General features: G+C 37.6%; 1 protein-coding gene across 1 annotated transcript in view; it reads right to left on the bottom strand.

Annotated features, from left to right (window-relative positions):
• LOC150086891 (dynein axonemal heavy chain 7-like) overlaps positions 1-25,654 on the bottom strand; it is a 1,233,418-nt gene that overhangs the window by 13,632 nt on the left and 1,194,132 nt on the right. Inside the window, exon 61 of the mRNA XM_090372313.1 lies at positions 12,975-13,066. Within this exon, the coding sequence (XP_090228439.1) occupies positions 12,975-13,066 (92 nt within the window). The remainder of the gene's footprint in view (positions 1-12,974; positions 13,067-25,654) is intronic.

Raw genomic sequence — 25,654 nt, 5'->3', positions numbered from 1 at the left:
CGTATAGATTTTTAATACTGCCTGAGACCACCGTAGTAGTAGTGGCATGTGATGCAGGAAAGTTTATGTAGCATCAGCCAAAAAAAAAAAAAAAAAAAAAATCACACAATTCCCTCCAAATGCCTGTCCAGTTCCTCCTTAAATTTATTTAACCTATCAACTTCCACAACGACAGATGGAAGTTTGTTCCAGCAATTAACCACCTGCTGGCTCAAGGCAAATTTCCGCACATCTATTCTACATCTGTCTGTTCTTAATTTGAATTTATGCCCCTTTAGGTTCGTAATCTGAACAAGTGGAAGTATCCCATCAGAATTCAGCGGGCTTAACCCATTAAAGGCCTTATACACTTTAATCAGATCACCGTGCAGGTGCTTAGTCTCCAGCCACTGCAATTTGCAGAACTTAAGCCTCTCTCTTGGTAAGAGGATCCCTTCATTCCCCTCATCAATCTTGTTGCCCTTCTCTGTACATGCTACCGTAGTCACCTTTACGAAAGCAAAAACCCTTCCCTTTACCCCTGATTGGTAGTTACCTCTTTGAGTAAATCCCACTTCAGCACACTGTGATCACTGCCACCTAGTGGTTCCTTTATCTGCAGATTCTTGATGCATGAAGAATCTCTACTGATAATCAGATCAAGAGTATTACTCCCTCTAATTGCCTCCCGAACAGGTACTCTAACCTGGTTCCCTTTAAAACCCCATCCCAAGACGGGAGGGAGGATACAGGTCTCTGTCTCCTCCCCTCCCTGTCTCCCCCCCATACTTCGCCTGGTGGAGCTCGGCTCCACTGACCTCTTTGGGGATGCCTACTCTATCGTCTCTATTCTTCTATCTGTTTTGCCCCGAGTCTTCAGTCTCCCCTCTGTTACTAAACCAACCGAGTCTAGCGATCAACCCCAACCAGTGATTTCCTAACAGCAATCCCATAAAGCATTAATGTCAAATGTGTAAATTTTTTTTTTTTTAGGTTCTAGCCACTGAAATCCCAGGAAACTAGGTGACAGGACCTGTGAGAGCAACTTGTGATACTGGACACACCTGGCTAGCCTACACGTGGCAGGGTTTTCGCAATGTCGGGTCCCACTAGGGGGCCTGGCAGCCAATAAGCTGGACAAACAATGGGCACAACACATTACACAGCACAGACATGGCCCACACACTTTCAAGTCTCTGGTTTGACAGTGTACTGTCCTCGATACAGCGAACACATGCATAGATGGGAGAAATCCCAGGTGCCGTCTGACACGAACATACTTTATACCTCCTGAACATGCCGATGTAGAAAACAATCATCTAATAAATCCACAAAAGCCTTGCCAGTGTATGAGTGACCAACCCACAAATAAAAGTCAATATCTGGGAAATTAAAATCCCCCATTATAAGACTGATTTACTGGCCCACTCTATTTCCCTGTACAGTTTCTTATTATACTCATTAGGCCTATAACACACTCCTACTCAATTTTGATCTCCCAATGCTCATGCCACACCAAACTTACTCGACACTGCACTGTCCAGCGATTTAGACTGGCTTCGCTTCCTTGGATTTTATGTGGTTCTTAACTAATAGCATAACCCCTCCTCCATTCCTATCCTGTCTTATCCTTCATGTACACATTGTACTCTCCAAATTCCAGTTCTGCATTCCTTATATCTGTGTGACACCACGTCTCTGATATTCCAACAATATCTGCCTTTGATGTTTTGAGCAATACCTGAAATTTATTTATCAAACTCCTAGCATTGGTGTACACGCAAGTATACATGCACATGTTCCTATTCTTAGCTACCCTAACACAACCCACGTGTTTACTTGTACTGCAATGACTCCCAGCAGTCTCTGAAATACCCTGCATCTTGTTTTCCAGGCTGCTGCTGCTGATTCCAATTAAAGCAGTGCAAGAATCACTTTCACTTCTGCCAGTGGCTACTGTTAATCTATTAGACCTTGTATCTCCCCAAGCTAGCAATTTTCCGACCCACCTAACACTGCCTCGATAGTATCAGCAAATATTCTTGCACCCTTTCTATTTAAGTGTATCCCATATTCTTGCATCATATGCATCTACTAATGCTGATATCAAATTACAAGGATAAAACCAGAATTTTTTTTTTTTAAAGTTGTGGGAACCATTTTGCCAATTTCAGCAGGTACATTTGCCTATCTTTGGACTTTTTTTGAAGAGGCTTAATGTTTTTTTTTTTTTTTTTTTTTTTGTGTTTTTTTTCTTGTTTTCTTAGGAATTAGCTCTCATACGTATATGCAGTTTCACAATTGCCTTATACGGTGGAGAGTTATATTACCTTAGTATTCATTCACTCCTCAACGAATATTGTATACCCTGCCAGAAGTTATTCAAGCATGCATATCACTCAGACATACCAATATATATCTCATGTGTCTATCTGAGCAGTAGCAGTACATTAGAAGCCAGCTTAGGTTGTGGATTGGAACTTGTAGACTTTCATTGTGGGTTGGTGGTTTGATACCAAATTACTAACCTTTCTCTCTGCGCAACTTTGACTTCTGAACTGCCCAAAATCCACTGTGCATATGTCATTCAAGGATGGAAGAATGTAGGTGATATGTTAGCAAGTCTATTAAGTGATAGAAGTATCCATTAGCATCAAACATCTGTAACTAGCTATATACCCTTGTATTCGGTGGTAGGCAGCTGTGCATCAGTATCATATGACCAATGTTAAACAGCATTTGGAGTGGCGGTGGTGTTCCTACATTCATGGACTTTAACAGTGGTAGAAGGTGCTGTGCAGCAATGAACCTTGTAAAATGTTTCATTCCTATGGCTGTGTCTGGGTAGGTAAGTTGCTCAGAGAGCATTTCCTATCTGAGCACATTATCTCGATCATTAAATCTGGCAGTTGGTTGGTTGTTTAGAGGTTTTATGGCACATCAGCATCTAAGGCTAAGTGTGCCAAGTCAAAAGATATAAATAGTACAAAAAATAAATGTATTATAAAATAATATATAAAACAGTTGTAACATAAAGAATAATAACACTATAAATAAAATTATATAAATTAATAAGGTTGGAATTTTGGAGATTTTCTTGGCTTTGGGAATGCAAGGGTGATTGCCCTTATGCCAAGAATCAGAATCAAAGGATGACATGAGTAATTACAGACCTGTTAGTTTAACTTCTGTTCCACGGAAAATAATGGAGTTGCTGGTTAAAGAAGTAATTCAGGATTATCTAGACAAGGCCACAATTATACTTCAGACATTGGTTTGTTAAGGGAAAATCTTGTTTGACCAATTTAATTGGATACTATATGTGGTCACAAAGGAACTGGATACAAAAAATAATTTTGATATCATATACTTGGACTTCGTAGCCGAGTGGTCAGGAGTGGGAGTGCAGTAGCACACGCTCTTTGAGTAGACTGGGGTTCAAGCCCCTGACTGCTGAATACGGTCGATCTGCCAACTGGACCAGCGTGGCAGATTAAGGTACTTACTTCCATCCTGCAGTGGGTTGATAATGGCTGCACTTTACCTTTTTACTTGGACTTCAGGAGAGCTTTTGATACTGTTGCACTTAAGACTGCTGTATGGTTGGGGTAGTGTGGCATTAAAGTCAAGTTGCTGCTATGGACTGGGTAAATATTCATCACATGGATGACCTTGTTCATACTGTGCTTTAACAGAGATGAGAGAAGTAAAACATATTTACCCTTCATATTCCAAATTTTATTGCAGATTGCTTTGGCACTAGTTATCTGGTTAATTGAGGATGTAAACTGGACCAAGCATGCTTTTTGGCTCTGACGATGTATAAATTCCACTTTAGCACAAACTCTTTTAAAGGCTGTAAAATATCCGATGCCAGATTTTGTTTGTTTGTTTTTTGGTTTTTAGGAGCATTAGCAACTAAGGCCATATTGCTCCGGGATATGCGGTGGTCATTCCCTGACCTTTCCGCATCCTCCGTATTTGGTGGTGACGGGCTTGAACTCCGGTCTAATCAAGAAGCGTGTGCAGCGCACTGTTGCTCCTTCCCACCTGGCTATGGAGGTGCCGTCAGATTTTGTGCCTTTCTTTACTGTTTTGGAATTGCAATTGGCACTGCATGGATAATACATTCTGTGACGTGCTTCACTGCACCATCAAATGAATGATGCAGTGAACTGATATTACAGAAAAGTAATCACTTCTATCAGGATTCTGTTCCACCTCCCAGGAAAGCTGAGGAAGTAGGGAAGGGAAGCAAATGGAGATAGCAGAGAATGTATGGGTAGACATGTAGAACTAGGTGATTCCCACATTTAATAAGGTAAGGTCATTCCTGTCTAGCATATTATTATTATTAGGCATATCGTGCAAGGAAGTCTGAGGTTTATACTGCACCAGCCAAAAAAAAAAAAAAAAAAATTCCGAGTTACCCTGAGAGAGAGAGAGAGAGAGAGAGAGAGAGAGAGAGAGAGAGAGAGAGAGAGAGAGAGAGAGAGAGAGAGAGAAGTAGAAAGGAGTCACCAAGAAAGAGTAGAATGATGATATCCAGCTCAGGATCCTGGGTGTGCCAAGCCCATACCAGATTGGGCCCTGTGGTGTTAAACAATATGATCTCATTCATTAATTTCTGCACTATCCCACAGGATATTATGCCCATTAAAGTCTCCAACAACTAGGAGTGGAGAGGGCAATTGCAAAATAAGGCTATTGAGATCTGCCTGGGTGATGTTTGCCCCAGGAGGCAAATATATAGAACAGATTGTGAGGAAGGACTCCACTGATAGATGAATTGTTATTGCTTCTAAGTTAGTGTTCAATTGAACATGTGAAAGTTGTATGATTGCCCGTAAGGATTGAAACTCCTCCATGTACTGGGCCATCCCTGTTCCTGACTTTATGGATGGTAGAATAAGGGTAAGCAGTTTATGTACAAGGTACTTACAAAAATGCATCTTTAAAACATTGATCACTCTTTGATCCACTGGTTGCATAACTGACGTAGAATCCCCAGGGAAGAGCTTCACACAGACTTTGTTTAAGTGCTCATTGTTTTTTGGAAGAGCAGGGCAGTTATCGACAAAGAAAATAATTTTTCTATTCTTTACTGTCATCTTTGAATCTAGAGCTCTTAAATACTCATCAAAAAGAGCACAGGTCATCCATGCTATTTTATTGTTCCTATATTTACGTGGAAGTGTTTTCGCATTATTGAAATAGCATGGTTTCTTGGGTTTTCCTATCGCAAGAAATGGTAGTTGTCTCTGAGCCATCCATATTAGCCCCCACTAGCACTAATTCCCTCCTTACTCAGTTTACTACCATGGAAATTCTGTCCTTTCATAGGACAGGACTTTATAAGTTAAAAAAGAGTCCTAATTTGTCAACGTTAAAAATATCACACTTTCTATATTGTTTGATCAAAACATGTAGTTTCCTTTTTCTCCACTTGTTCATTAATTTCTGCACTATCCCACAGAATATTCCCATTAAAGTCTCCAACAAATAGGAATGGAGAGGGCAATTACAAAATAAGGCTGCTGAGATCTGCCTGGGTGATGTTTGTAATATCACCAGGCAGACAGATCTAAATGACCTAACTTGTACCATATTCACACTAGAAGGTTCTCCTCAAATTACTCTATAAACTAAACCATTTTCTTCTGAAATCTATCAAACTGCCCATTGGAAGGAAAGAAGTCCACTCCAAGCCTATCAGCAATTTCGATACCCTTCTCTCCCAACAAGTGCCATTAACTGGAACATTTGCAGCAGATATCTGCTCGATGAAAACAACCGCAATATGTCACTTCCATTATATCAAAATGTTTGTTTAATATTTTTTAATATGAAAATAAAGAATTTCTATATTTAAAAAACATTAAGTGGGAAAACAGCATTATAATAGTACACTATGTATTCTTTATCATATACTTTTTATGCTGGAAAGCTTTTTACCCGTGAAACTTCTTATTCAGGAAAATAATACATTGCAATATAGAGTATAAACCAGAGTAGTGATGCTCAATGCATTCTATGTTGATTTCAATATTTGAAAAGAATAAAAGAAGTTTACCTCAATGTATGTAGAACACTTTTATTATACTCTCTTTTCACTTTTTATGAAATTAAAATGAATATAACATTAAAATAAATTGAAAACAATTAAAAAATCGAAATTATTACATTACAGAAAAAATAAATTGAACACAATTAAAAATGAATTAAAAGAATTGAATGTAAATTTTGCAAAACGATTTTCCTTCCTGAAGCTGACAATGCTTTTTGACCTTATGTTGTGATCACAGGAATGAATATGTGTTTTCATTGTTTTCAATTTATTTTTTACTGTAATGTTTTATTCATTTTAATTTCTGGAGAGCATCATATGGAAGTGTTCTATATGATATTGAGGTAAACTTCTCATATTCTTTTTAATATTACAATATATAGAATTGAAATTGGGCAAACATCTTATGCAGGAATTTCTTATCCAAGCATTGTATATATAAAAATACATATATAATATAATTGTGTAAAACTATATATTTTTTTCATTTTCTTTTCTTTTGTAATGAATAGGAGCTCTCTGATCAATATCCAGCAATGGTCTACCACCATACTGAGCATCCACCTTCCTTGATAATGATTCTCTGTGGTACCGATATCCTGATTGATGGCACAAATATCTCTGTTCTTGTCCAAGGTTATGTGAGAAAAAGTCTAAATTCGAATGGAGGAATTGTATTTTTAGAGTATATTTCTACTGAGATTTTGCTAGACTTGTAATAAATTCTCAATCAAAAATGCTCACAAACTTCCTTGAAGGATTCCTTGTCTTAAATTCAGTCCAAAGGATTTAACATTCAAAATGTTCATCTTTTGGTAACTCTGTGGTCTGTGGATTGATAGTAAGAGAGGCATTTGAAAAGTTGTGGAGAGTTGATTTAAGGGGTCTGGTAACATGTTACTTTCCAACATAGTCCCTTTTGGATTCAATGCACTTTTTTCACTGATGCTGCAATGTGTTGATTCAAGCTGCAAAGAAAGTTTTCTCTTGGATCTCCAGGAATGCATTCACTACAGGATTGATGTCACTTTCAGCGGGAAAATGGATGACATCCAAGTATTTTTTCAATTTTTTTTTATTTCATTTATTGTACTATGCAGTACCAGCAATCCATAACCTATTTACAATGTTGTACGACTGAACAATGTTGATGTATGATTATTTTGGATTCCCTTTTAGAGGGTCAGTTTGTTCTCATCACAATGTAAAATACCATGAAGATATCTGACACTATAAAGACACAATATAAGATTGTGATTAGCTCCAAGGATCAAATTGACACTTGTAGGTCCACCATTTGAAACCTCATGTTTGCTAAATACATGATTGGTGGCACACAATTTGGCTTCCGCAACGGCCTAGGAACTAGAGACTTTTCTGCATGCAAGTCTTACTACAGAGATGCAGAGACTTAGGACAATATGTGTATATACGTTTCATTGATTTTTAAAAAGCTTTTGACTGTGTATAACATGATCGCCTCATCAACATGTTACAACAGATTGGACTTGATGGTAAAGACATACATATTATCAAGAATCTCTATTGGAAACAGGGCAGTAGTCAGAACGGGGGACACTGAGATGCAGGAGACTAAGATCAATAGAGGGGTCAGGCAAGGCTGTATATTCTCACCACAACTGTTCAACATATACTCCGAATATATTTTAAGGGAAGCTTTGGAAGCTGTGAAAAAAGGCATAAAAGTAAATAGCCACGTAATAAATAACATTCATTATGCTATGACACAGCATTAATAGCAGGCAACAACAAAGAACTGTAAGAATTGTTAGAATGAGTAAATAAAGCATGTGAAGATCAGGGCTTGCACATCAATATACAAAAAACAAAATTAATGATCATCAGTAAGGCTGGAGTCAAAGGTTCAAATCTTGTTTTAAATGGAAAGAGTAAAAAGGCTCGAATACCTCGGCTGCTGGTTAAATGAAAATTTAGACCCTGATGAAGAGATTAAGATCAGAATTGAGAATGTAAGATGTGGATTCGTGAAATAGAAAGCACTGGTTTCAGAAAAAATCTTGCAATGGCAACTCACATGAAGTTTGTAAGATGCTAAGTGTGGCCACTACTTCTGTATGGAGTGGAAACTTGGACACTCAGGGCTTCAGCGGCGAACAGTGTGGAGTCCTTCAAGATGTGGGTGTATAAAAGAATGCTGAGGATCCCCTGGACAAAGCGGATGACAAATGAACAAGTGCTACAAATTATAGGACATAATTGAAAAATGATGAGCATTGTAAAAAGACAAAAGGTAAAATACCTTGGACATATCATGAGAGGAAGGAAGGAAGTATGAGTTGTTGCAGGTAGCACTGGAGGGGAAGAGAGGAGTTGGCTGATGGAAAACATCAAGAGATGGATGGAACTGGGTTTCAAAGAACTTGTCAGACAGGCTGAAGATATAGAAATGAGTACAAAAAAGTGATCGCTGACCTCTGAACTCAGAGATGACACTGAAAGAAGAAGGTCCACCATGAAGATTCAAAATGAAAAATTGTGGTCAAGATGAAGTCAAATTTTCCTCAAACCTGAATAGTCCCAACAGTACAGCAGTTAACAGTAAAGGGAAATACTCAATCAGTCTCCACGTACAATTCTTGGAACAACAATAACATCCCAGGTCATCCATCGAGGAAGCAACCATAATGCAATCCAACAGGCTCATTTTGGTGCTCTAACCCTCCACTGGAGCCCCAATTTTTCCTAGTATTTTTTCGAATTAGGAAATAGGTAAAAGTCCAATGGTGCTAAATCTGGTGAATATGGGAGATGGTCCTAAATTTCAAAGCTGCACTCGTGCTATGCAGCCATGGCAAAGACAATTGGGAACAGGTGCATTGTACTGTTGGAACAAGATTCCTTTTGCTGAATTTTCCTCAGCATTTGTCTTTGATGTTTTCACATAAATGCCTCACAAAGCCCACATAATATGCCCTTATGATTGTCTGGCCTTTCTGAAGGTAATAATACACTAGCAAGAATCCTTGAGCATCCTTAAACAACCCATACCATCCCCTTGCCAACCTTGGAGAACATTAACATTAGTAGAGAAGTTACTAGAACACAGAGCCATTGGCCATCACTAATAGAGAGAGAGAGAGAGACTTACAGTCAGAAAGAAAACTGGATACCAAATTGGAAAAAAATAAGCAATCTGGAAGCTTGTTAAGAAGGCCTTTATGCCAAACATGATCAAAAGTTTAAGAAATATCAAGAACAACTGCTCAAGTTTCACCAAACTTTCCCATTGAATTTGTCCATAAATGAGTAACACAAGCCAAATATCACCAGTGGATTCCATCAGCACTGATGGAATCCACGTTGGTGATCATTGATCAGATGGAAAGTTTTGAGATAGTTTAGGAGTTAGTGGGGAGCAGTGGCACAGCCAGGATTTTTTATAAGCAGGTATATTCACAAAAAAAGGTGCCGCCAGGATTTTTTGTCAGCAGGTACAAAAAGGAGTGAATTTCCTAATGCTAAAAAGAGCCACAATACCTGATTTTGGCATAAGGGGGTATAATGTAGCTGCTGACCCTACCCTGCTACGCCCCACTGGTGGGGAGGTAAGTGCAATGGGATGATCGTTGGATGGGAGGGATTGGTTTGTCACCCTTTTTAAGAACTGGCTGGATATGAGCAAATTTCCAAGAGGAAAGAAAAACTTCAGTGGAATAAGAAAGGTGACATAGAACAGGAGTAAGCGCAGGTTTTGATAACAAGTGGAAATATACCGGCAGGACCATCTCGTTTCACATTCTTGTAGTGCCAAACAACAGGAGGCTAAGAACAGCCAAGAGGCCATCACCAAGTTGTGATCTCAGTTGCCTATAGGACCACTCATCATGATTGTGTACTTGGAAGCATTGTTTGTGAGAAAAAGAGAGTTTGTCATTTGGTTAGGGTTGTCTGGTATTGTGGTAGGTAAATTAATAATCTATGCAAAGTCATTAGTAATTACAAAGCCTCAGCATCTCAACAGCTGGGTCTGTGTGACTAGAAAATGGAAGTCAGCTGGACTTGTAAAGATTGAAATAATCTAGAAAATTTATCTCACTGTTAGGTTGATTGATTGATTGATTTGGTAGTTGTTGGCGCATCGGCTTCTGTGGCCATATTGCACCTCCCAAGGTTTTTTTGCAGTACTTTGATCCAAGCCCGAGGCGGGAATCGAACCCGCGACCTTTGGGTTGCCGGTTAGGTGCTTTACCCACTCGGCTAGCCCGGTCGGCCTCACTGTTAGGAGAACTGGACTTGAGAAGGTTGTGTGCACAGTTCCACTTCAAAGAAAGGAAGTCAGAGTTCCTTTAGTGGTTAGTGGAGTTGGGAGAACGACAGAGGCAGCAGATGAATTTGATAAAATGGGGTAGAGAGATTTTAAGCCAGAGAAGATTGAAAAGAGGAGATTCCAAATTACTGAGTCTGACATGAAATATAAGAGTGGACATATGCACAAATATCACCTTTGCAGTGAAAGGAATCGTACAGCGAATAATTAGGACAACTGAGTTAGTTAGTTAGTTATTTGGTTTTTAGGAGCATTAGCAACTAAGGCCATATTGCTCCGGGATATGCGGTGGTCATTCCCTGACCTTTTTGCATCCTCCGTATTTGGTGGTGACGGGCTCGAACCCCGGTCTAATCAAGAAGCGAGCGCGTGCTACGCACTGCTGCTCTTCCCACCTGGCTACGGAGGCGCCTAGGACAACTGAATGAGCAGTGGTTGTGTAAACTGATAATTGAGATTCTCTCAGAAAAAGTACATGGGGCTTGGAGGACTGCAGGCAGAATGGACATCACTGAGATTGGAACTGAAACCATGTATATTTGTTTAATGAATTAGTGTTCTTGGGAGGTTTAAGTCTTTTTTTTTTTTTTTTTTTGCAGTTAATTTGTTCTATTAATTTGACTATTCATGATGTATTCGGTAGTGGAGAAAGTAGAAGGGGGCATGTTGTATGAAATAATGAATTTTCATTTTCGGATATAACGTACACACAGCAAGAATTTACACAGCTCTTTGACATAACATGGCTTTGAAATGCCCCTCCCTGCATACACACTACTCAGACTCCCTCCAGTCACTGCCTGGTAGAGTAGAGGCAGCAAGATTATACACTAGCTGATTTGGATGCCTCTTGGAGTGATACTGATAGGTTCAATCTGGTGGAATAATTAGTGGTTGGCCTGTAAACACTGTTTTAGAGCTTCACCTAAGAAATGTAAAGAAGATTAAATCTCACCATAACTTCAAAAGACATAAATCATACTGCACGATGGAAGAGATGGGGGTTGCCAGAGCTTTGCTCTGGAGACTAAATGTGGGTTTCACCACCTTGCGTCTCCAATGAGCAGAATGGAAGTATTGCACCAGTTGGTTAGAGTTATCTATGACCTAGATAGGTAGTAGATGACTCCAGTTTCCTCTCCTAATGAACAAGTTTCTCATGGAGTAGGACTAGGTAGTTTGTCACCCATGACTAAATATTCCAATGGCTGATGGGATGTTTGGATACTCAGTTTTTTTTTTTTCTGACTTTTCCTTTTTGTCCTATAGTAGCACAAAAATACAAAAAATAGTAGTAATTTCATTGGCACAACTGGTTGGCTCACTCCACGCCATGCCATAGAAACACAAATGGCAGTGGTAGTGGTACTTTGCTTTAACCAGCCTCTAAGATGCAAAGCACAATTAGTGCAGTATACTGAGCCAAAATAAAGTTCATATGCATTTTTTTAAGTGGGGTGTTATAGGCCAGTTGTGAAATTTAATTGTGTAATCACCACACAGAGACACTCAAAAGCTATTTGGTGAATTAATGCACTGATGTGAAATTTTAAAGTTCAACTGCAATTGACACCAGAAACTAAAGAAAAGTACAAGTTTAACTAATACCAAATAAAAAAAATGTTAACTCACGCATACTTATAATTCCAACTGAATTAACTGTCTGGGAGGTTTGCTTTTTATATATGTTTGGCATACAGGGAACAGGTGGTGGAAGAGGGCAGAATTTAGAAATTGTCAGATACTGACCAATGCAACAAGATCTAGAAAACTGACTTCAAAACTTCTCAATCAGCAGTCAAACTACTATAAACAGACAAAAGAAACAAACAGACAAAAAGAGAAATTTTTAAAATTTATTGCTTTCCTTCGTGATGGTGGGATTATTGGTAACACTGGGTATAACCACCATGGTCAAGTCCTGAAATATAGCACCTACTATAGACAAACCAAAATCTAAATATGCAAGAACTAAAATATGAAAAACTTGTGAAACTGAAGGCAATAAGTGAAAAAATTTTTCATGGTTGGTCAGTAAAATAGCTGTCTTTTAAACAAATAGTAGATATGCGACTTCAGGCATTTTCTCATGCCATTTAAACCTTGCAAGTAAAAAAAAAAAGAAAAAGAAACAGGAACAAAGTGCTTTTCACAAATAACTAGTCAAATAGCTTCTAGACATTTTATACTTTTTTAAGTACTCATAACCATTCGGTATTATTAAAAAATATGTATGCTAATTATTTTATTAAGCTTTACACTATTTAGGCATACAAAATATAGCTGATTCATTGCACTTTCTTTTTATTTAATAACATCTATGGGAACATTTATGGTTATAAATTTTTTGCACAACTAAACCTATTAGAACAAAATACTATTTTGTTTCATGTAAGTATTTCTGAAATGTATCATTTTATCAGATAAAAAAATTAACAGCATAAAAGATGACTATTTAATATACAGATTTAATATACTTTTTGTTCTATACATCCACCTTCCACTTTGAAACATGTGTACAATCAAAATAAAAGAATAGAGAATTAATTTTAACCAATTTCTTATAGTTCCAAACTTTTTGAACAACCTGTATAGGTTGCTCTTTCTTTTCTTACTTACTTTTCTCTGTCCCATTTGGCTCCATCAATAAATAATCCATAAATATATACACCATCAGTTGGAGGAATGTCACAGGAATCAAGTCGCAGAACCTTATCAAATAAATGATCTGTTAAGAATAATCACATACTAGCTTGGTATAATAATAATCAATATAAACTTCTATAACAGTAAGTAAAGGAAATGTATTTAACTAATGAGAAAGAAACTAATTATTTGAGAAAGCTTATTTGGATAACTTTCCCTAATTGCATTTTTGAATGAAAATGGTATTTTTTGAGGATTAAATCAACCATGTGAACTGGTTAAATTACATGTTACACGATAGTGTTATATGTTATCAAGGAAATGGCACAGATTGCATAAGGTAATGTTTAATTTGTTGATAAGCTTCACAGAATAAAGTATTAATTGTACCAGACAACAAATAATAATAAAAAAAAAATGTAGCTATGATTAAAATGGGTTATTATGACTAATTTTAAAATACTCTGATTTAAAAATTATACCTGCATGCCATGATTTATATTTTCAGGTATAGCACAGTTTTAGGAATATATATAGTGCATATAGCAAGTTTTAGGAATATATATAGTGCATAAAGCAAGTTTTAGAAATATATATAGTGCATAAAGCAAGTTTTAGGAATATATATAGTGCATAAAGCAAGTTTTAAGGAATCATTAACAAACAATGATTTCTGACAGTAAGGTAAGGAGAATCCTCAACCCCATGCAAGTTTGGTATGTGAGATTTTGTTCTTACTTCTAGCAGGAACTTCATTATCTAAGGCCGCCATAGCCTAGTGGTCAGGTGCGCAGGTGCATAAGTTCACGTGCCTTGAGTGACCAGGGTTCAAGCCCATGACTGCTGAATATGGTGCTGTTTCTTGTATTCTCTCTATCTTGTGAACTCCTCTGACCGTTTGGTCATCCCAGAGTATAAACAGAAAATTTATTTATTTATTTATTTATTTATTATGTGAGAAAATTCAGCCTCATGTGGTTAAACATATAGCAGCTGAGTGGTAAATGGTTCAGCTAATGTTGGCTACTGTCAAGTGTTGTGCAGTGAATCAAAAAAACACCAAAATTTGGTGTTTTGTTGCTCCGACATCCATTTTGCTCCAGTAATATAGCTTTCAAGCATTTTGTATCTTTTCCAGCCCCTGTTCGCTCATGGAGATGAAGAGAACAACCATCTAACACTGGAATTGAAATTAAAAATATTGAATTGGACTGAGGGTTCTATTTCCAGGCAAATCCATGATTTATAATATTAAAAGGAATGCAATAATGTTATGTTAAAAGGAATGAATAATCACCCTGTATGAAACATGTCATTTTAGTGTGTTGACTCAAGAATATACATGGAAGCTACAAGCCTCCATACAAAGTAGTCAGTGGTGTTTCTGTTTGTAAAGAAGTTTTAGCTTTTCAGTATTTCTCCTTTAAGTGAAATGAAGGTGCAAGAGAAGCACGGATTTTCTTTTTTATGTCGGGCTATTCCTTTCAGGCTAATTTTGGAAGAACAGATGAACAGTTTCTATTTACTTGGTTTATATACTAGACCAGGGGTCACCAATTAGTTTTCATAGGGGTCAATATTAGAAAAAAAAAAATCTTATCATGGTCTGCATGTTTGAAATTAAAATAAAGTTTGTTAAACATAAGTCTGACTGTATATTTAAATTAATGATTTAGGTTCATTTACCTCACGGTCCACAAAAATTTTTTTTTGCGGTCTGGATGCAGACCGTGGTCCATTAATTGGTGACTCCTGCTGAAGCAGGCTAGTAAATATCTCTGTAAAAAAGGATGGAATGAACTAATTCTCATGGTGATTGGACTAAGAAAATGTCCCAGAAAGAATAGGTTTTCAGCTGGTGTTGTTTAATAATGATTAATAATGTCATTTAATAAAAGGTTACCATTTTCCCGACTTCAAAGCTAAACAAAATGGTCTCAATATAACGAATTTGGAAAATAAAGATATAATTTAAATTTAATACTGTCCTTGGAAATATTCTGTATTCCCAAGGACAGAATTAAATAATAAAAATAATTTTTTATTATTTAAATAAATAACTTAAATAACAATGGATTATTAATCCATTGTTATTTAAGTACAGGAACACCTCACATAGCATGATTAATTAGTGCCAAAAAAATACTGTGCTATTTTTTTACCGCGCTGGTCGAGGTATTATTAGTATGTATTTTAATGTAATGTGTTCTGACAATTTGATTATATGGGTTGAGTTGCAGAAATATATAGGTGTTTGTTTACTATAAATTGATGCACATGAAGTTCTTGCAAAAAAAGAAATTAAAATGATAAAAAAGAAAAATACTAGTAAGTACAGTACAGATTATTTTTATTGCAGTATGTACATACCAAAAGAATATAAGTAAAGTATGTACTGTATTTTTATTTTGAAAAAGAACTAATCAGCTTAGTTTGCACAGTTCTTTTCTTCTTTTTATCTGCATACATCTCTTTATAACATCGAATGTCATTTGCAAAGCCTACCTTACTTTCATACCTCATTTGATGTTTGGATCTAGAACTCTCAGTGTCATTACATTTTTCTTTCCATTCATATTTGCGTATAAAGGTGTTAACGTTTTTAAAAAATAATCCTTAATAAAAATACACAGCGAAAAATATTTGTACAGCTTATGCACAGTGAACGACTTCACCGCTCGGAATCTAGACTGTTTACTAATGTATGAATGCTAGCAGAGTCTGTATGTAATGGGAATTGTGTGGCAACAGTCAGCGTGGCCTTGAATCCATAACGCATTGGCCTACGTGCTGGCATTATAATACATACATACATATCAAATGTATTGGTGCATAACGCAGTTAATTTTTTTTCAATTTGTAAACCACGCTATAGCGAAACCCACGCTGTTCGAAACTGCTATGCGAGGTATACCTGTATACAAATTTTATAAACTTTAAAAAATTTAATAAAATTTATAAACTTATTTAATTAATAATCAACACTTCAACTGTCATTAGAACCAGCAGTTAGATTTCACCCATTGCAGTTCAGCATGCCTTGAGATCCACCTTCTAGTTCACACATTGTTTAATTGTCCATGTTCTATGAGATGGCACACACTTATCATTATATTGTATGGGCATTTCAGGCAAGTGGCCTAGGTAACCTGAATATGATATTACCCAGAAGTTATGTGAAACTATCTAACAGATAATTACACTGCTCTGTAAATCACCCCTTCTCTGTTTCCTTGTTATATATTCAAGAGGGAGAACTATAAATTTTAAAAATGCAGTAATGCAAATATAATAAACATTTGATATTTATTATATATTTGAATTTTGAAAGCATAACGATTTTGATAAGAAAAGAGAACTCAGATAACAGAGAAATTTTTAAAATTTATTGCTTTCCTTCATGATGGTGGGATTATTGGTAACACTGGGTATAACCACCATGGTCAAGTCCTGAAATATAGCACCTACTATACTGGGGGTAACTGTCTAGGTGTGAATGAATGTAAGCAGGGGTCAAGGTGTGACATCTGCACCACACAGAGGAATGCCGCCCCTCTGTGTCACCGGGCAATAGTAAGTGGTAGATGACTATCATCAAGTGCAATACCACCACTTTGCTTACTGGAGGCTTTAAGTGGTGAAACCCATGTTTAGTTTCCAGAGCTAAGCTCTGGTAACCCTCCTTCTCTTTCATCATGCAGTGTGACCGATGGATGTCTTTTGTGGTTATGATAGGCACTATGGCGAGATCCAATCTTCCTTACATTTCAAGGACACAGCTCTAAAATGGTGCTCGCAGGTCGGCCACTAGACAAAACCAATTGGTAAATCTCCAGGAGGCATCTGTATCAGCTAGTATATAATCTTGCTGCCTCTACTCTGCCAGATAGTGACTGGAGAGAGTCTGCGTACTATGTATGCAGGAGGGGGCATTGCTGAGACCATGTTATATCAAGAAGCTCGGTATATTCTTGCTGTGTGTACACTATATCTAAAAATTTCACTATTCATACATGTCCTCCCTACCTTTTTTTTCATTAAATGAATCAGGAATAGTCAAACTAAGAGAACAAATATCTGCGAAAAGATCTAAATATCCAAAAACTTCCTCGTTCATTTCACAAATGTACATGTATATGGTTTCGGTTCCAATCTCAATGATGTCCAATTACAGTCTGTCAAGCCCCACTTACTTTTTCTGACAGAATCCCAATTACTGGTTGATTCAACCACTTCTCATCTTGGTTGGCTTAATTATTCATTGTATAATTCCTTTCACTTCAAAGGTGGTACTGTGCATATGTCTGCTCTGATATTCCCTGTCAGAGACTTAGAAATTTGGTATCTTCTCTTTTTGATCTCTGGCTTAAAATCTCTCTACCCTGTTTCAATCAAATTCATCTGTTGCCTCTATCATTCCCCCAACTCCACTATCACTTGGAAATCTTTGACTTCATTTCTTTGAAAATTGGCTTTCTCCAGTCCAACTTTCCTAACAGTGAGGTAATTTTCTTTTTTGATTTTAATCATCACAGCTCCAACTGGCTTCTGTTTTCTAGTTATATGGAGCCAGCTGGTCAAGATTCTGAGGCTTTTGCAATTGCTAACGACCTCACACAGGTTGTTCATTTATATACCAGACTACCAACACTTTTGATATTTTTCTCACAAACTGCTTTAAAATACATGGTCAAGGTGAATGGTCCTCTAGCCACCTTAGATTACAACTTGGTGATGGTCTCTTCTCCAATAGCCTTTCTCTTGTAACTATTCTCAACCTCATACTGTTTGGCTTAATAATGCAAAATGAGGTGATCTGCAGGGGCAGCTCATTGGTAGGCACTGCAGAACTTTGTGCCTACCAGTGAGCTTTTCTGTGGAATTGTGCTCTACACAGTTCCACAATTTGGCCCAAGTCTTTTAACGGTAAGTGTCCAGTTAATGTTTTGTAGTATTTTTAACTTGCTTATTATTATTGTTATTATTACCATCTATGTCTACATGTCTTATAACCAAGGCAATTTAATGTAACTTTAAGAAGCAACACTCCCATACATCAGAGTCATGAACCACCACTGGTGATCTGCAAGATTTCTACTCTTCTTTTCCTTGTTTGGATTACTGTTTTAAATCTTCTGATGTCAGTTTGCTCGGATCATGTCAGTGAAATTATTCTTGTAGGGAAGAAATCCTTTATTCCACACTCCACCTTAAAATCTTGTCCTTTATCTAACACTTGGTTTTCCAATAAATATGTGATGGCTGTTCAAGATAAGAATGTTGCATATTGCAATTGGCCTGCATCGAAATCTCCAGGTTGATTTTCTGCCTACACCAAAGCTCGCAACACTTGAAAGCAGTTATTAATCAGTCTAAACTGCATTTTGAACAGGCTAGTAGAAAAACTTCTTGTCCAAATGGTAATCGAGCATTTTCGTCTTTTGCTCATCTTCATTCCCACCTCTGTTAAAATCCAATGTTTCCATTGCTACCTCAGCAAAAGATAATGCCAACATGCTAGCATCCTACTTTTTGTCTAACCCTTGTGGTATTGATGATCAGAAGGACTCTTCTGTTCCTATGCTTATCTTTGACGACACTGAATTCTAGACAAGTCACATATCTCTATTAGGGATTATCCTGTCTTCTAATCTCTCTTGGCACAAGCACATCACAAATATTGCTTCCACTGTATCTAAAAAACTGGGTTTTTCTTTTAAGCAGTACTTTTCTTCTAAAGAGCTACCCATTCTGTACAAATCTCAAATCTCCCTTACCATGAAATATTGTTCCCACGTCTAGGGCAGTGCCATGCCCATAACCTCTCTCTCTCAGGTTTCTAGACTCCATTCAAAAGAGGACAGGTTAATTGATGACCCACCTTTTACAAAATCTCTATTCTCTGTCTCACCGATGTTCTGTTTCTGCTGTATGCCTTTTATAGACGTACTTCCATGATTACTTTTCTGAATCAGCTTCTATAATTCCCAATAAATGGTTTCTATTTCACATGTATTTCCCGAAAATTACAATCTATGGAAATTCAAGCCTAATGTCAACATAATGTTGCGATCACAACATAACAGCAGTTAAAAAGCAGGTTCCCAAACAGAGCCCACTGGGAGCCATGTTGGATAATTTTCTTTTCTTTTATTCCATTATGTATGGGTTATTGTTGTATGCAGATTTCCAACAAAAATCACACTGAGTAATTTTAATCACTCAGTTTTCAACTAATGTTCTACCATGAACACATGCCCTTCTGTGCTGGATACCATATGATTAACTGCTTTCACTGGAAATGCTCACTCCCAACCTTGTGTCATTCCATTTTGCATTACAAGAATGCAAAATGGAATGACCTGCGAGACTTCTTTTCTTTGGTCAGATTACTGTTTCAAAACTTCTGATGTCAGCGTTTGCTCAGATCATGTCAGTGAAATTATTCTTGCAGGAATGGAATCCTTTATCCCACACTCCACTTCAAAATCTCTTCCTTTATCTAAACCTTGGTTTTCCAATAATTGTGCTTAAGGCTGTTCAAGAGAAGAATGTTGCATATCGTAATTGGTTTGTTTCTAATTCTCCAGTTTCATTTTCTGTCTACACCAAAGCTCGCAACAATTGTAAAGCAGTTATTAATCAGTCCAAACTAGAGTTTGAACAGGCTAAGAGTAGAAAACTTGCTTCTTGCCCTAATGATAGCCGAGTATTCTGGTCTCTTGCCAAAGCTATTGGCCACAACTTTTGCCCATCTCCGCTCCCACCTTTTTCTGTCCAAACCAGATGCTTCTGTTGTCACTTCAGCCAAGGATAGAGCTGTCCTGCTAGCATCCCATTTTTCTTCCAACTCATGTATTAATGATCTTGGTAAAACACCTCCCACAATTCCCAACACGCTCCATTCAGTGCCTCCTGTGGTCTTCCGTCAAAAGGATCTCAGAAGGATTTTGATGAATCTTGATGCTAAGAAAGCTCCAGGTCCCGATGGTATTTCTCCACTTGTTCTCAAAATCTGTGCTCCTGAACTTCCTCCTATTCTTTGCTGCCTTTTTTCACTTTCTTATTGCAAAGGTGTTTTTTCTTCTGCTTGGAAATTTGCTCATATTTAACCAGTTCCTAAAAAGGGTGACAAATCCCTTCCATCCCATTATCGTCCCATTGCAATTACTTCTACTCTTTCTAAATTAATGGAGAAATCAATTAACCGCCAACTCTTAAACTACCTATAAACCTCCCGTCTGATCAACGATCGCCAGTATGGATTCGATCAGTGTCTATCCACTGGTGATATTCTGGCTTATGTTACCCATTTATGGACTAATTCAATGGAAAGGTTCAGTGAAACACAAGTAGTTGCTCTTCACATCTCAAAGGCTTTCGATCGTGTTTGGCATAAAGGTCTTCTAAACAAGCTTCCATCTTATGGTTTGCCTGTTTTTAGTAATTTGTTTTCCAGTTTTCTCTCTGATCGCTCACTGAGGGTGATGGTAGATGGCTCTCTGTCTTCTAACTTCTCCACTAATCCCTATGACCCCCAAGGTTCAGTTCTTTCCCCCACTCTTTTCCTCTTGTATATTAATGACCTTCTTCCATTGACTGGAAATCCTATCCATAGTTTTGCTGATGATAGCACATTGCATTCCACTTTCCATTTTGAGAAACCTTGTCCTGCTCAATCATCTTCAACTTCTCGAAAATCTGCTACCAATTCCTTAAATGCCGTTCTTCAGGTAATTCTCCAGTGGGGCAAAGACAACTTATTTGATTTCGACCCGTCTAAAACTCAGTCTTGCCTTATTTCTCACAAAAAGGATTCTTCTGCTCCTATGCTTATCTTTAGTGACACTCCGATTTCTAGGCAAAATGATATGCTCCTATGCTTATCTTTAGTGACACTCCGATTTCTAGGCAAAATGATATATCTCTTTTGGGGATTACCTTGACTTCTAATCTCTCTTGGCACAAGCACATTACAAATATTGCTTCCTCTGCATCTAAAAAACTCGGTTTTCTCTTTTGCTCTCAGCATTACTTTTCTTCCAAACAGCTGCTCACTCTGTATAAATCGCAAATCCGCCCTGCCATGGAATATTGTTCCCACATCTGGGGTTGTGCCCCCAAAACCTCTCTCAGGCTTCTTGATTCCATTCAGAAGAGGGCAGTTAGGTTAATTTATGATTCATCTCTAACAGAGTCTCTCCACTCGCTGTCTCATAGACGTACTGTTTCTGCTGCATGCCTCTTCTACAGATATTTCCATGGGCACTGTTCTTCTGAATTGGCTTCTATAATTCCCGCTCTCTCTTTCAAAACAGCCCGAACATGTGCCGCCAACATCCATTTACTGTCCAACTTCAAACTCACAGAACCAACTTTTCATCTTCCTCGTTTATTCATTCAACTGCCGTTTTCTGGAACAACCTTCCTTCATACATATTTCCTGAAAATTACAGTCTACAGAAGTTCAAGTCCAATGTCAACAAATATCTTCTTTCATCTTCTCAACCTCCAACCCAAGCACGGTACTAAGTACTAAAGGTTCTAATACCTCTCGTGTTTGGGGTTTACATAAAAAAAAAAAAAAAAAAAAATCCTCACAGTTTACAGTTTAAGCAGGTGGAAACACCATCTACAGAATATTATTTGCATTTTCATAAGTTTCCACTTGAATTTTATTTTTCTCTAATTGAAAATACATCTATATGTTCTCAAACATGCTTCTACACATTCTCACTCACAAATAAATAAAATTCCAACCAGAGATTGAAATGTACTACATTGTTGTGTTGAAGGAGAAATTTCCCTATATGCTCTATCCTTTCTCTTGCATTTCGTGGCTTTTGATTCCACGTGTTTTCACATAGTGAGCAGAATTTATTGTGCCCCCATTCCAGAAACATCACAGGGTAACCCTTCTCTTGTCTCAAAAAACAAGACAATTTTTACAGTGCATGGCTGAGCAGTGAATTTCTTCTTAATCGATGAATCCAGTTCATAGGTCTCATTTTCAGTAGTATCCAGGTCTCATATTTGGTAGTAATGATGCTGGCAAGAAAATTATTGTCCCTGCTCTCATACTGCTCCAGAAGATCTGCACAAGCTTGCATTCTCTGTTCCTTGCAATCTGGAGTTAGCCTTTATAGAATCCACTTCAACACAATTGCCCTTATCTCAGATTTTCCAGAACTGCTTTTTCAGCAGTTCTGGAATTAAAGGCTGAATTAAAGCCTGTTTCCACCCTTGCACACATTTCATGTGCCTTAATACATTGGTGGTCAGAATCAGTCACCCCTTTTTTTTTTCTGCCATTCTGGTCAGTTAATCTCTCCTTATTTGCAAGATTGTTTTATCTTGGATTTTCTTTCAACTGACTGATAGCCTAACGTACCACCAAACTTTTCTCGCATCTGTATGTGTGAAGCAGTGTTCTCTCATGTCACTCTACACACTACACCCCTGCCACCTGGCATGCAGTGTTGAAACTTGTAGGTTATTGGCAGTAATGTCTAAATTTTCATCTTGCACCATTACATTTTGTATGCAACATTATATGAGCAGTAAAATAATGTAGTGGCATTAGTTTCAGAGTGGTCCCTGTATAATATCTCTCTCCCCAATCTCTCTTGGCATAAGCACATCACAAATATTGCTTCCTCTGCATCTAAAAAAAACTGGGTTTTCTCTTTTCTTCGCAGTGGTATTTTTCTTGTAAACAGCTACTCACTCGTACTAATCTCAAATACACCCTACCATGGAGTATTTTTCCCACATATGTGGTGCTGCCTCCATATCCCCTCTCTCTCTCTCTCTCTCTCTCTCTCTCAGGCTTCTAGACCTCATTCAAAAGAGGGCAGTCAGGTAGTTATGAAACAAAATTTAAGGCAGTGCATCCAGTTAGCATGGGTGGCCGATGCAATGTCCAGTCAGTTTTGGTGTGACATAAGCACTAGGAAAGCAAAAATGAGAGTAGGAGTGTGTTATAGGTGTAATGACTCTAATGAGTACAATGAACAACTGTACAGCAAAATACAGTAGGTCAGTAAATCGGAATGTCTTATAATGGAGGATTTTAACTTTCCAGATATTGACTGGAACTTGTGGATTGGTCACTCGCACACTAGGAAAGACTTTTGTGGACTTATTGGAAGATTGTTTTCTACAGTAACATGTTCCAGAAGCAACCAGCAGGAATAATGCTCTTGATCTCATTATCGGCAGTGATTACTCATGTATTACTAATCTTCAGATAAAGGAACCACTAGGTGGCAGTGATCACAGTATACTGATGTGGGATTTACTTCAAGATGTAACTACCATCAGGGGTAAAGGGAAGGGTTTTTGATTTGAACAGGTGACTATAGTGATCTCAGACAGTTTTTAAATTCTGTACAGAAGGAGCAACTTATGATGTTACCAACAGCAAATTTCAAATGGAATGATTCAAGGAATTAAACTTGGAAGCCACTAAGCTTTTTATACCAACTAAGAAATACTCTTCAAGATTTAGGCCTAAATGAATGTTAGATAAACTAATGAGACTTGTGGCAGAGAAGAAAATTGCATGGGATGCATATAAATTATTAGGCAACCACAGAAGCCTATGGTAAATATAAGCTCTCTGTAATCAAGTCACAAAGGAGGGTAGGCAAGAAAAGGCAGATTACAAGAAATCTTTGGCAAAGAAAACAGCAAAGACTTTTTTATGTAAAATCTAGAAGGAGATGGATCAGGTTAGACCACTTGATATTGATGGTTTGACTGTTGTTGATCCTGCTCAGGTAGCTGACAAACTGAATGAGTATTTTGCATCTACATTCACACATGAGGAATTCTGTAGGGAATTCCTCATGTGTGAATGTAGGTCAGAAGTTTATCAAAGTCTAACAGGGAGCTAAATGATTTTGTAAAAATGGAGAGCAAAGTGGAGGAGAAATTGTTGAAGTTAAACGTAAGAAAGGTATGTGGGGTGAATGGGATCTATCCATTTATATTAAGGGGGCAGCAAAAGAAGCAAGTAAACCCTTAGCCATAATTATAAGAACATCCTTGGATTTAGGAGAGGTCCCCAAGGACTGGAGATGTTCAAATGTATCCCCAATTCGCAAAGAGGTATCAAAGGTAACATGAGTAATTACAGACCTGTTAATTTAAATTCTGTTTTCGGGGAAAATAATGGAGTCACTGGTTGAAGAAGCAAGGCAGGATCATCTAGACAAGGCTTCAGTTGTAGTTCAGACACAATGTGTGTTTATTAAGGGAAAATCTTGTCTGACCAATCTGAGTGGATACTACAATGTGGTCACAAAGGAAATGGATGCAAAAAATAATTTTGATATCACATACTTGGATTTCAGAAAAAAAATTTATACTGTTCCACATAAAAGACTTCTGTTCAAATTGGAGCATTATGTCATTAAGGGCAAGTTGCTGCTCTGGATAAGGGAATGGTTGAGTGGGAGAAGACAGAGTGGTAATCAATTGACGCTGCTCTTACTGGACTAATGGTATTAGTGGAGTCCCCAGGGTTCTGTGTTGTGCTCATTGTTGTTTTCTATGAATGAAGGTATATCAGGCTTAATGTCCAAGTTTGTTGATGATACAAAGGTGGGCAGGGTTGTTAATGACAGTACTACTGCAACAGGATCTAGAACAGTTGGGCAGATGGGCTGAGAAGTGGCAACTGAAATTTAACATTGACAAATACAAAGTACTGCATATGGGTAGCAGTAACCCTAAGGTAATGTGCCAACTGTGCGGTACTATACGTGTAGTGGAAAATGAAAAAGAACTAGGGGGTAACTGTGCAGCCAGATATGATGTTTTCTGAGCAGTGCAGACAGGTGCTGCCAGTGCAGCTCATGCAGTCTTGCCTATGATATACAGAAATTTTGCTAGCAGGGATAAGGAGGTGATTATCCATTTGTATAATGCAATGGTCTGGCCACACCTTCATTACTGCATACAGGTCTGGAGGCCTCATTTTAGGAAGGATGTAGAGCTGCTGAAACGAGTAGGACAAGATTGGTGAGGTTAACAAAGTGGAGCTCTTAACAAGAAATGCTTAAATTCTGCAAATTTCAGCATCTGTAGACTAGACACCTGTGAGATGATCTGATTAAGGTGTATAATGGTTTTGAGCTAGCTCAATGCTGATGGGATTATGCATATAAATTGAAATTGAGGAAAAACAGTTGCACAATAGATGTGCAGAAATTTGCCTTTAGCCAAAGGGTGGTTGATTGCTAGAACAAACTTCCATCTGTCATTATGGAAGTTGATAGCTTAAATAAATTCAAGGAAGAACTGGACAAACTTTCGGAGCAAATGGATAGGTGAAGTTGGAAGGGTTTTTTTTTTTTTTTTTTTTAGCTGATGCTGTATAAGCTTGCTTTCTTGCATCATATGCCAGTGCTAGTAAGCCCAAGCTTCTTGGGCTTACCATAATTGTCTGCATCCTGAAAGTAGCTGCTTTGATAATTACTCCATCTGTTCTTTTGTAAGGGTTTAACTTTGACTGCTGCTATTTGGGGTTACAGCTTGCTGAAGACAGCATTTTTCACTACCTCACTTGAGTCTATTTTGGTGTCTGGTTTGGGTCTAAGAATAACCAGGTTATTTTCATTCTTTCTCTGCTGTATAGGTTTTGTAAG

Source organism: Mastigoproctus giganteus, chromosome 4 (assembly GCF_048544385.1).
Source record: "Mastigoproctus giganteus isolate SK-2022 chromosome 4, ASM4854438v1, whole genome shotgun sequence".
In the NCBI taxonomy this organism is placed as follows: domain Eukaryota; kingdom Metazoa; phylum Arthropoda; class Arachnida; order Uropygi; family Thelyphonidae; genus Mastigoproctus; species Mastigoproctus giganteus.
The sequence above is the reverse complement of the archived record's forward strand: the minus strand, read 5'-3'. Positions and strand labels throughout refer to the sequence as shown.